The following is a 12040-nucleotide window of genomic DNA, read 5'->3' on the forward strand; positions in this document are numbered from 1 at the left end:
TGAAGCTCAATATTGGGTCAGTATCCTCTCAGTCCGCGCATGGTCATCTCAAAGTAAGCAGGTACTCGCTATCCAATATTAGACTGAGAGACTCCCCAAGCCCATGCCTCTTTCCTTGCAGGGCATCAACACCCCCACCATAAAGGAGCCCGCTTCCAACTCCAGCCTCGGTGATACGATTTCATTCTTACAGGAGCACCTGACCCAGGTTAATACTCTCCACGCCAGTCTTGAAATACTCTGTGCTGCTGAGAATAAATGAAAGGAAGTAGAAACCCAGTAGAATATTCCTATTAAAATCATAGATATTTTAATATACATCTGAACCCCGACCCAAACCCAGAGTCTCTGACCCTCTAAATATCCACTTTCCAGAGGATGTGTGCAGCTCTCCTTCCTACACATAGGGTGAATCCTGTCCATGAACGGCTGATTTGCTGAAAGTCTCGGGAATACACCCACCACAAAAAGAAGCCAAGAACTGACCATGATCAAGTATGGAAGGAAGGAAACCCCTCCTCCACCGCTGTAAACGGTACAAGAGGAAGAGGTCCTTACAGGACAACCACGTATGGAGTGTTCTCCGGTCTCCGATCGGCCACTACAAGGGCGCGGGAGACTCAGTTAAAGTTAAATTTGAAATGAAAGTTTCCTGAACTGAATGGGTTAAACTCAAAAGGCCATTGTTGGTGGTGTCCGGAGCCCTGCTGATTTTCAGGATCTAGTGGATCTTCTCCAGCATCGACCTTCTGACGCATTTCTGAAAATGTAATAGTGGTTACATAAGGTTATATTGGCATCTGAAAAGGAGCAGTATTATAGTAGTTATATTCTTGTACATAGGAGCAGTATTATAGTAGTTATATTCTTGTACATAGGAGCAGTATTATAGTAGTTATATTCTTGTACATAGGAGCAGTATTATAGTAGTTATATTCTTGTATATAGGAGCAGTATTATAGTAGTTATATTCTTGTACATAAGAGGAGTATTATAGTAGTTATATTCTTGTACATAAGAGCAGTATTATAGTAGTTATATTCTTGTACATAGGGGCAGTATTATAGTAGTTATATTCTTGTACATAGGGGCATTATTATAGTAGTTATATTCTTGTACATAGGGGCAGTATTATAGTAGTTATATTCTTGTACATAGGGGCAGTATTATAGTAGTTATATTCTTGTACATAGGGGCAGTATTATAGCAGTTATATCCTTTTACATGGGGGGGGGGTATTGGTCAGGGTTATAGACTTTTTTTTTTTTTTTTAACACTTACCTGGGTCTGTTAACACTTCTTTGGCTGCGGCAATATCAATGAATTTCTTTTCTGCTTCTTTTTTGTCCTCTTCTGACTGGAAGTTGTCCGGGTGCCATTGCTGTGCCAGCTTCCTGTAGGCTTTGATGACTTCCTGCTTGTTGGCATTTCTGTGAGGAGGTGGTCGTAGTGTCATTACCCCTCCCTGTATTGTTTAGGTCACTATTTATAGAATTCATCATTTACCTCTTGACACCTAAGATTTTGTAGTAATCTCGCTTCCGGGATTGTTTCAGCAACTTCTGTGCCCTCTCCAGACCCTGATTTATCTCCTCATTTTCTCCATCCAGGTCCTTCGCTTGCTGAAAATCTTCCACCGCTGCGGAAACAGAAGGAGAGAGGAGGTGACCAACAGACAAGTCGAGATGGGGAACTGGAAGAGACAAGGATATGAAGGGGAGAGGGGCAGAGCTAGTGAGGAGAGGGGCCGACGCAAAAGGGCAGAGCGAGCAGAGGGGCCGACGCAAAAGGGCAGAGCGAGCAGAGGGGCCGACGCAAAAGGGCAGAGCGAGCAGAGGGGCCGACGCAAAAGGGCAGAGCGAGCAGAGGGGCCGACGCAAAAGGGCAGAGCGAGCAGAGGGGCCGACGCAAAAGGGCAGAGCGAGCAGAGGGGCCGACGCAAAAGGGCAGAGCGAGCAGAGGGGCCGACGCAAAAGGGCAGAGCGAGCGAGGAGAGGAGAGGGGCCGACGCAAAAGGGCAGAGCGAGCGAGGAGAGGGGCCGACGCAAAGGGCAGAGCGAGCGAGGAGAGGGGCCGACGCAAAGGGCAGAGCCAGCAAGCAGAGGGGCCGACGCAAAGGGCAGAGCGAGCGAGGAGAGGGGCCGACGCAAAGGGCAGAGCCAGCAAGCAGAGGGGCCGACGCAAAGGGCAGAGCGAGCGAGGAGAGGGGCCGACGCAAAAGGGCAGAGCGAGCGAGGAGAGGGGCCGACGCAAAAGGGCAGAGCCAGCAAGCAGAGGGGCCGACGCAAAGGGCAGAGCGAGCGAGGAGAGGGGCCGACGCAAAGGGCAGAGCGAGCGAGGAGAGGGGCCGACACAAACGGCAGAGCGAGCGAGGAGAGGGGCCGACGCAAAGGGCAGAGCGAGCGAGGAGAGGGGCCGACGCAAAAGGGCAGAGCGAGCTAATAGATGTAAACATGAGATTGGAGGCCAAAGAACAACAACAAAAAAAAAAGGTGGGGGTGGCAAGTAAAGAGCAACAGAGGAAGGAGGAGATAGATGGAGGGAGACAGGATAACAGATATGAGAGAGGGAAGAATGAAGAGAAGTAGAGGACATCCTCTCCGGAGATCATCACGAGCCTGGACGGACCTTTCTCGTACTCCTCATTCAGGATGTAAACCTCCGCCCGGTCCTTCAGCACCTGAGAATTGTGGGGGTCTCTGTGCAGAGCTTCTGTACACACTTTGATGGCCGCGTCTACGTGCTGACTCTGGGGTGTAAGGAGAACACAGAATTAGATCTTCTCATGGCCGCTTTGAGGAGGTGGATCATAGAGAGTGAGGCGTCTGTAGGACACGAGACGTGTGGTGGCCGCACCTTGGATAAGCAGTGACAGATCCGCTCCTTCGCTCTCTTCCTGTAAATTTCAACTTCCTGCTCTGTCTTTATTACGGCTTCGAATTTCTCGATGGCGGCTTCGTATCTGCAGACGAACATCCACCCTAATTATATATAATATGCAGAGTCCCAGTATATGGCGAGGGAGCGCGGGGACATGAGGTCAGTGGCATCATCAAACCCTCCCGCCAGGAGCCGGCCGACACCCACCTCTGGTCGCGGACCATCTCCTCGGCGGCCTCCAGCTGTCGGGACAGCTTCTTCACATGTTTATAATGGGTGTGACAATCCTTATCGTCCTGGTCCAGCTTTAGACACTCGCGGACATGACTGCAGAGAATGAGCACACAGTGAGACGGAGGAGAGCGACGCTCAACATCCACCTCTAGGACAATACAAGCGTGTCAGAGTGTGGAGACGTCACAGAAAGAACAGCAAATGGGGATATATGGAGAAACGCGACATCACACACGTACGAGACATCATCAGGGCATCTGCCAGGTAAGGGCTAGCTTTCAGAACATCAGCATGCAAAGGGAAATATTTCTTTTTTTATTCTTACATAGGCTTTTATTGCAGGACAAGTTGTAGTTTTGGATGACACCATCCATTTTGCCAAGTATGGAGGAAAAAAAAAAAAAAAATGCAATTCCTCTACTGTTTCTGGGTTTTGATTGACGGCGTCTCCAAGTTATGGTAATGAAAAAGTTTAGCCCATGGCTGCGCTTCACCGGAGAAGAGAATGGCCGGTCAGAGGCCTTCAGCAGGTCCTGGCGCCACCGCAACTGATCGACACCGTGTGATGACGTCGGAGCGGCCCGCTTCCTGGAGGACAGCGCGCCTTAGCTGTCAGATATTGACGTCAGCATGTAAACGGTTAATAGTAGGAATCAACGCTCAGAGCCTCCAATGTTGTGAAGGAGTTAATGGAAACTCTGCACCCAAGGCCTCAGTCACAGCCTCGCACCCCGAGAGACAGCTGTCTACAAATGGAGAAGACTCTCGCTTCACTTTACATCCTAAATCTCTATAAAAGGGTCAATAGGAAGTTTCAGACGTTATATCTCCAGTAGGGGGCACCGATGACCCCGTTCTCTAACCACCCCCGTGGAGAGGTGACACCACCCCCGTGGAGAGGTGACATGACCCTAAAGCAAACACGACCTCACACCTGTGGAGAGGTGACATGACCCTAAAGCAAACACGACCTCACACCTGTGGAGAGGTGACATGACCCTAAAGCAAACACGACCTCACACCTGTGGAGAGGTGACATGACCCTACAGCAAACACATGACCTCACACCTGTGGAGAGGTGACATGACCCTACAGCAAACACACGACCTCACACCTGTGGAGAGGTGACATGACCCTACAGCAAACACACGACCTCACACCTGTGGAGAGGTGACATGACCCTACAGCAAACACATGACCTCACACCTGTGGAGAGGTGACATGACCCTACAGCAAACACACGACCTCACACCTGTGGAGAGGTGACATGACCCTACAGCAAACACATGACCTCACACCTGTGGAGAGGTGACATGACCCTACAGCAAACACACGACCTCACACCTGTGGAGAGGTGACATGACCCTACAGCAAACACACGACCTCACACCTGTGGAGGTGACACCACCCTACAGTGAATACACGACATCAGGACACTCAGGGTCACATGACATCATCCCCTCTCCTTTCCCCACCTCAGGCTCTCCTCGTGGTCGCCCATGATGAAGTAGAGCGTGCTGAGCTTCAGGTAGGCGGCTCGATTGTCGTTGCGGAGCTTGGTGGTGGGCTTCAGGTCCTGGATGGCCTTCATCACCTCACCATTGTGCAGGTAACACTCGGAGCGCAGCTCCCGCATACTGGGGTCCCATGGGGAATACTGGAAGACCAAGGACAGTTACCAGTAAGGCATGGAGGACCCCCGAGTCATAGACGTGTGGACCCCACAGGTGCGTTACCTCGACCACCCTGTCCAGCCAGCTGACGGCCCCCACGTAATCCTCCTGGTTATAGGTCCCCCAGGCCGCATCCCGGAGAATCTCCACCTCTTGGGCTCGCTCCAGCTGACTCTTGGCTTCTTCATTGGAGGGGCTGCTCGCCAGCTACCGGGAAAAGTAATATGGCATCAGAAATCTAACAGGGTGGTCCGGGACATCTGTGCCATCATATACGCCAGCCACAGCTGCAAGAGCTGAAATCAGACAGCATCCATCTACAGCAGGTTCATACAGTGGGCACGGGGGGGGTACACTAGGCACGGCGCAGTCATCTCATGTACAGGAATATAACTAACGATTGCAGCTCTAGATGTGAATGGAGCCGAGCTGAGGAAGCTCTGCACAGCAGAATTGTGACCGCAGCTCTGACTATAAAGGCATGGCTTACACAGCAGAATAGTGATTACAGCTCTGGGAGAGATTATTACGATCTAAAAGCCGAATTTTGACAGCAGCACCAGGTGTATAAAACGCTGCACACAGATATTGTGTCATTGTAACAGCATTGTGATTTCAGCTCTGGGAGTGATATGAGTCTCAGTGCTGCTGTAGATGTAGCACGTGCACCAGGATAACGCCACATCTCCCACAATGCAATGCACATGACTGAACACAGGAGGGCGCACTCACCACGGACTGGAAATCTTCTTTGGCTTCGTTTGTGTCCCCCTGCTTCAGGAAGATGTTCCCACGCTGCAGTCTGGCCTGCAGGACAAGAGTCAGGGGGTCAGACATCAAGTAGCCGCCTCTGCAGCGCTCCTATAGGCAGGGAGAGGTACAGCAGCCCTGGAGGACTAAGACCTGACTATAGGAGGAGACACTTACGGTCAGGAAGTCCGGCTTCAGCTCAATGGCTTTGCTGAGATCCGGCAGCGCCAACTTAAACTTCCCCATGGCCAGGTAAACCGTGGCTCGCTTGTAATAGGTCAGGTAGTTTTTGGGGTCCCCATCTGCAACAGAAAGATATAATCATGGGACAACAGGTCACCGAGGAGGATGGACCCCCGGGGGACGGGCAGGAGGTCACCGAGGAGGATGGACCCCTGGGGGGGACCGGCAGCAGGTCACCGAGGAGGATGGACCCCTGGGGGGGGGGGACCGGCAGCAGGTCACCGAGGAGGATGGACCCCTGGGGGACGGGCAGCAGATCACCGAGGAGGATGGACCCCCGGGGGACGGGCAGCAGGTCACCGAGGAGGATGGACCCCCGGGGGACGGGCAGCAGGTCACAGAGGAGGATGGACCCCTGGGGGGGACCGGCAGCAGGTCACCGAGGAGGATGGACCCCTGGGGGACGGGCAGCAGGTCACCGAGGAGGATGGACCCCTGGGGGACGGGCAGGAGGTCACCGAGGAGGATGGACCCCTGGGGGACGGGCAGCAGGTCACCGAGGAGGATGGACCCCTGGGGGGGACCGGCAGCAGGTCACCGAGGAGGATGGACCCCTGGGGGGGACCGGCAGCAGGTCACAGAGGAGGATGGACCCCTGGGGGACGGGCAGCAGGTCACCGAGGAGGATGGACCCTTGGGGGACGGGCAGCAGGTCACCGAGGAGGATGGACCCCTGGGGAAGGGGGGGGGGGGGGGGGGGGAAGGATAGCAGAATTTATGCTGAATGCAGCTTGTGATGTGACTCCAGTATGAAACATGAAAGTGGCTTAAATGTGACTGCAGCTCTGGATGTGACTAAAGTATATAATATAAAAAGGCAGAATTGTGATTGCAGCTCTAGATGTGACCAGACATGACAACAGAACTGTGTCCGCAGCTTTGGGTGTGAGTGTAGTCTTAGTACAATGCAGCGCTCCCATCACCGGGGATGTTAGGAGTGATTGTCCCTGTAGTGTATCCTTCCCTGTGTCAGCACAGACCTCCCCTGCAGGGAGCGGAGCTCTGCCGCCATCACCTGTCACTGCACCATCAGTGTGAGATGTGCTGCCCTCTGGTGTGCAGTCCGTGCCCTGCAGCAGCCTCAGTCACACCCTGTGAATATATCTACACACCCGTGCACTCACCTACAGCCGCGTGATAATGAGACAGCGCCTCTGCCAGTTGTCCTGCAGCCAAGAGCTTCCGGCCCATTTCCAGGTGACTCTCCACCTCCGCCGGCCCGGCAGCCAGTGACCCTGTGGTGATCAGGACAGGCAGTGTCACCACCGGGGACTCCGAAAGCCCACACTGACCCCGGGGGGACGCTGCACCCAGGAGAAGCTCACACTGACCCCGGGGGGACGCTGCACCCAGGAGAAGCCCACACTGACCCCGGGGGGACGCTGCACCCAGGAGAAGCCCACACTGACCCCGGGGGGACGCTGCACCCAGGAGAAGACCACACTGACCCCGGGGGGACGCTGCACCCAGGAGAAGCTCACACTGACCCCGGGGGGACGCTGCACCCAGGAGAAGCTCACACTGACCCCGGGGGACGCTGCACCCAGGAGAAGACCACACTGACCCCGGGGGGACGCTGCACCCAGGAGAAGCTCACACTGACCCCGGGGGGACGCTGCACCCAGGAGAAGCTCACACTGACCCCGGGGGACGCTGCACCCAGGAGAAGACCACACTGACCCCGGGGGACGCTGCACCCAGGAGAAGCCCACACTGACCCCGGGGGGACGCTGCAGCCAGGAGAAGCCCACACTGACCCCGGGGGGACGCTGCAGCCAGGAGAAGCCCACACTGACCCCGGGGGACGCTGCACCCAGGAGAAGACCACACTGACCCCGGGGGACGCTGCACCCAGGAGAAGCCCACACTGACCCCGGGGGGACGCTGCAGCCAGGAGAAGCTCACACTGACCCCGGGGGGACGCTGCACCCAGGAGAAGCCCACACTGACCCCGGGGGACGCTGCACCCAGGAGAAGCCCACACTGACCCCCGGGGGACGCTGCACCCAGGAGAAGCCCACACTGACCCCGGGGGGACGCTTCACCCAGGAGAAGCCCACACTGACCCCGGGGGACGCTGCACCCAGGAGAAGACCACACTGACCCCGGGGGACGCTGCACCCAGGAGAAGCCCACACTGACCCCGGGGGGACGCTGCAGCCAGGAGAAGCCCACACTGACCCCGGGGGGACGCTGCAGCCAGGAGAAGGCCACACTGACCTCGGGGGGACGCTGCACCCAGGAGAAGCTCACACTGACCCCGGGGGGACGCTGCACCCAGGAGAAGACCACACTGACCTCGGGGGGACGCTGCACCCAGGAGAAGCTCACACTGACCCCGGGGGGACGCTGCACCCAGGAGAAGACCACACTGACCTCGGGGGGACGCTGCAGCCAGGAGAAGCCCACACTGACCCCGGGGGACGCTGCACCCAGGAGAAGACCACACTGACCCCGGGGGGACGCTGCACCCAGGAGAAGACCACACTGACCTCGGGGGGACGCTGCACCCAGGAGAAGCCCACACTGACCCCGGGGGGACGCTGCACCCAGGAGAAGCTCACACTGACCCCGGGGGGACGCTGCACCCAGGAGAAGACCACACTGACCTCGGGGGGACGCTGCAGCCAGGAGAAGACCACACTGACCCCGGGGGGACGCTGCACCCAGGAGAAGCCCACACTGACCCCGGGGGGACGCTGCACCCAGGAGAAGACCACACTGACCTCGGGGGGACGCTGCAGCCAGGAGAAGACCACACTGACCCCGGGGGGACGCTGCACCCAGGAGAAGCTCACACTGACCCCGGGGGGACGCTGCACCCAGGAGAAGCCCACACTGACCCCGGGGGGACGCTGCACCCAGGAGAAGACCACACTGACCCCGGGGGGACGCTGCACCCAGGAGAAGCCCACACTGACCCCGGGGGGACGGTGCACCCAGGAGAAGCCCACACTGACCCCGGGGGGACGCTTCACCCAGGAGAAGCCCACACTGACCCCGGGGGACGCTGCACCCAGGAGAAGCCCACACTGACCCCGGGGGGACGCTGCACACGGGAGAAGACCACACTGACCCCGGGGGGACGGTGCACCCAGGAGAAGCCCACACTGACCCCGGGGGGACGCTGCACCCAGGAGAAGCTCACACTGACCCCGGGGGGACGCTGCACCCAGGAGAAGCCCACACTGACCCCGGGGGGACGCTGCACCCAGGAGAAGCCCACACTGACCCCGGGGGGACGCTGCACCCAGGAGAAGACCACACTGACCCCGGGGGGACGCTGCACCCAGGAGAAGCCCACACTGACCCCGGGGGGACGCTGCACCCAGGAGAAGCCCACACTGACCCCGGGGGGACGCTGCACCCAGGAGAAGACCACACTGACCTCGGGGGGACGCTGCAGCCAGGAGAAGCCCACACTGACCCCGGGGGGACGCTGCACCCAGGAGAAGCCCACACTGACCCCGGGGGGACGCTGCAGCCAGGAGAAGACCACACTGACCTCGGGGGGACGCTGCAGCCAGGAGAAGCCCACACTGACCCCGGGGGGACGCTGCACCCAGGAGAAGCCCACACTGACCCCGGGGGGACGGTGCACCCAGGAGAAGCCCACACTGACCCCGGGGGGACGCTGCACCCAGGAGAAGCCCACACTGACCCCGGGGGGACGCTGCACCCAGGAGAAGCCCACACTGACCCCGGGGGGACGCTGCACCCAGGAGAAGCCCACACTGACCCCGGGGGGACGCTGCACCCAGGAGAAGCCCACACTGACCCCGGGGGGACGCTGCACCCAGGAGAAGACCACACTGACCTCGGGGGGACGCTGCAGCCAGGAGAAGCTCACACTGACCCCGGGGGGACGCTGCAGCCAGGAGAAGCCCACACTGACCTCGGGGGGACGCTGCAGCCAGGAGAAGCCCACACTGACCCCGGGGGGACGCTGCACCCAGGAGAAGCTCACACTGACCCCGGGGGGACGCTGCACCCAGGAGAAGACCACACTGACCTCGGGGGGACGCTGCAGCCAGGAGAAGCCCACACTGACCCCGGGGGGACGCTGCAGCCAGGAGAAGACCACACTGACCTCGGGGGGACGCTGCAGCCAGGAGAAGCCCACACTGACCCCGGGGGGACGCTGCACCCAGGAGAAGCTCACACTGACCCCGGGGGGACGCTGCACCCAGGAGAAGACCACACTGACCCCGGGGGGATGCTGCACCCAGGAGAAGCCCACACTGACCCCGGGGGGACGCTGCAGCCAGGAGAAGACCACACTGACCTCGGGGGGACGCTGCAGCCAGGAGAAGACCACACTGACCCCGGGGGGACGCTGCAGCCAGGAGAAGCCCACACTGACCCCGGGGGGACGCTGCACCCAGGAGAAGACCACACTGACCCCGGGGGGACGCTGCACACGGGAGAAGCCCACACTGACCCCGGGGGTCTCTGGGGCCGTCGTCCATCTATCACGGGTCCCTATGACAACTCTTCAGGCACCGCAGTCTTATGGCGGCCAGGAGGAGTTGTCATGGGGGCTCAGAACTCACCGTCCAGCCGCACGTCCAGGAAGACGCAGAGGAGGGACAGGGAGGACAGGACCCCGCTCACACCGCGCCGCGCTCTCTCCATGGCCGCGGGGACACAGACGTCACCGGCTGCGGAGTGCAGCTCTGGAGGAGACGCCGCACTCTACCTGCAGCTCCGCCGTCACCCCGCAGCGCTGCACATCCCCTGCACACACTGACACTGCGGCACTTCCGCTTCCGGCTGTCACACAGCCGCATCTGACAACCACTCCAGGAGCCGCATCCGGGAGCGCAGCGCGGACCAATCACTGGCAAGTATTAGATAGCGTGGGGGGCGCTAATTGGTCCGAAGCTGTGAAGCAGCATGACGTCATCACCGCGCCTCCTTGCCTTTTCTCCCACTTTCACTTCTCTTGTATCCTTGGTGATGATTAGCAGCGCCTTGTGATTGGTGAATCAGTATTTAAGACTCCACCCTTCCTAATTTTTATTGGCTATTGACGCTTCGCATGGCTAAGCGTCTTTGCCACCTGCTGGATTCTTATTGGTCCCTTTTTTTATATGTAGATTAATCTAACCGCCCACTTTTTCAAACTCTTGCTTTGATTGGTCGCTATTGACAGCGGTGTATAGCATCACGTGATTGCGTCTGAGTAATGACATAGCGCCACCTGGAGGAGAGTGGAAATAATACAAGCATACTTTTGGAATACACTGATAATGCAGTAGTGTGATGATTCTGCGCCGCCTGGTGGACAATGCAGATAATACAAGTGTATGGAGGACGCTGCGCCTCCTGATGGACAATGCAGATAATACAAGTGTATGGAGGACGCTGCGCCTCCTGATGGACAATGCAGATAATACAAGTGTATGGATGATGCTGCGCCTCCTGGTGGACACTGCAGATAATACAAGTGTATGGATGACGCTGCGCCTCCTGGTGGACACTCTAGATAATACAAGTGTATGGAGGTCGCTGCGCCTCCTGGTGGACAATGCAGATAATACAAGTGTATGGATGATGCTGCGCCTCCTGGTGGACACTGCAGATAATACAAGTGTATGGTTGACGCTGCGCCTCCTGGTGGACAATGCAGATAATACAAGTGTATGAATGACGCTGTTCCTCCTGGTGGACAATGCAGATAATACAAATGTATGTATGACTCTGCGCCTCCTGGTGGACAATGCAGATAATACAAGTGTATGGTTGACGCTGTGCCTCCTTGTGGACCCTGTAGACAATACAAGTGTATGGTTGAGGCTGCGCCTCCTGGTGGACAATGCAGACAATACAAGTGTATGGAGGACGCTGCGCCTCCTGGTGGACAATGCAGATAATACAAGTGTATGGATGACGCTGTGCCTCCTGGTGGACAATGCAGATAATACAAGTGTATGGATGACGCTGCGCCTCCTGATGGACAATGCAGATAATACAAGTGTATGGATGACGATGCGCCTCCTGGTGGACAATGCAGATAATACAAGTGTATGGAGGACGCTGCGCCTCCTGGTGGACAATGCAGATAATACAAGTGTATGGATGACGATGCGCCTCCTGGTGGACAATGCAGATAATACAAGTGTATGGATGACGCTGCGCCTCCTGGTGGACAATGCAGATAATACAAGTGTATGGAGGACGCTGCGCCTCCTGGTGGACAATGCAGATAATACAAGTGTATGGAGGACGCTGCGCCTCCTGGTGGACAATGCAGAAAA

The 12040-nt window shown here is 57.4% G+C and overlaps 1 protein-coding gene across 1 annotated transcript; it reads right to left on the reverse strand.

Moving 5' to 3' along the window:
- Window positions 1-287: 287 nt before the first annotated feature.
- LOC138677387 (dnaJ homolog subfamily C member 3-like) lies at window positions 288-10712 on the reverse strand. Its single transcript, XM_069767471.1, has 12 exons — window positions 10334-10712; window positions 6905-7015; window positions 5715-5839; window positions 5520-5594; window positions 4851-4994; window positions 4590-4771; window positions 3088-3207; window positions 2857-2962; window positions 2629-2749; window positions 1507-1639; window positions 1282-1430; window positions 288-760 (listed from the first exon to the last, which is right to left on the reverse strand). The coding sequence occupies exons 1-12, from the start codon at window positions 10413-10415 to the stop codon at window positions 621-623; spliced, it is 1488 nt and encodes a 495-aa protein (XP_069623572.1). The 5' UTR covers window positions 10416-10712; the 3' UTR covers window positions 288-620.
- Between the last annotated feature and the right edge of the window lie 1328 nt (window positions 10713-12040).

This window comes from Ranitomeya imitator, chromosome 4, assembly GCF_032444005.1.
Source record: "Ranitomeya imitator isolate aRanImi1 chromosome 4, aRanImi1.pri, whole genome shotgun sequence".
NCBI lineage: Eukaryota > Metazoa > Chordata > Amphibia > Anura > Dendrobatidae > Ranitomeya > Ranitomeya imitator.

Excerpts from the sequence above, each read along its gene's own strand:
- LOC138677387 (XM_069767471.1), bottom strand. The coding sequence starts at position 10,415 with ATGGAGAGAGCGCGGCGCGGTGTGAGCGGGGTCCTGTCCTCCCTGTCC. Across the intron at positions 5,595-5,714 it reads TGAAGCCGGACTTCCTGACC|GCCAGACTGCAGCGTGGGAA; the intron begins GTAAGTGTCTCC and ends CTTGTCCTGCAG. Across the intron at positions 2,750-2,856 it reads TCTGTCACTGCTTATCCAAG|AGTCAGCACGTAGACGCGGC; the intron begins GTGCGGCCACCA and ends CTTACACCCCAG.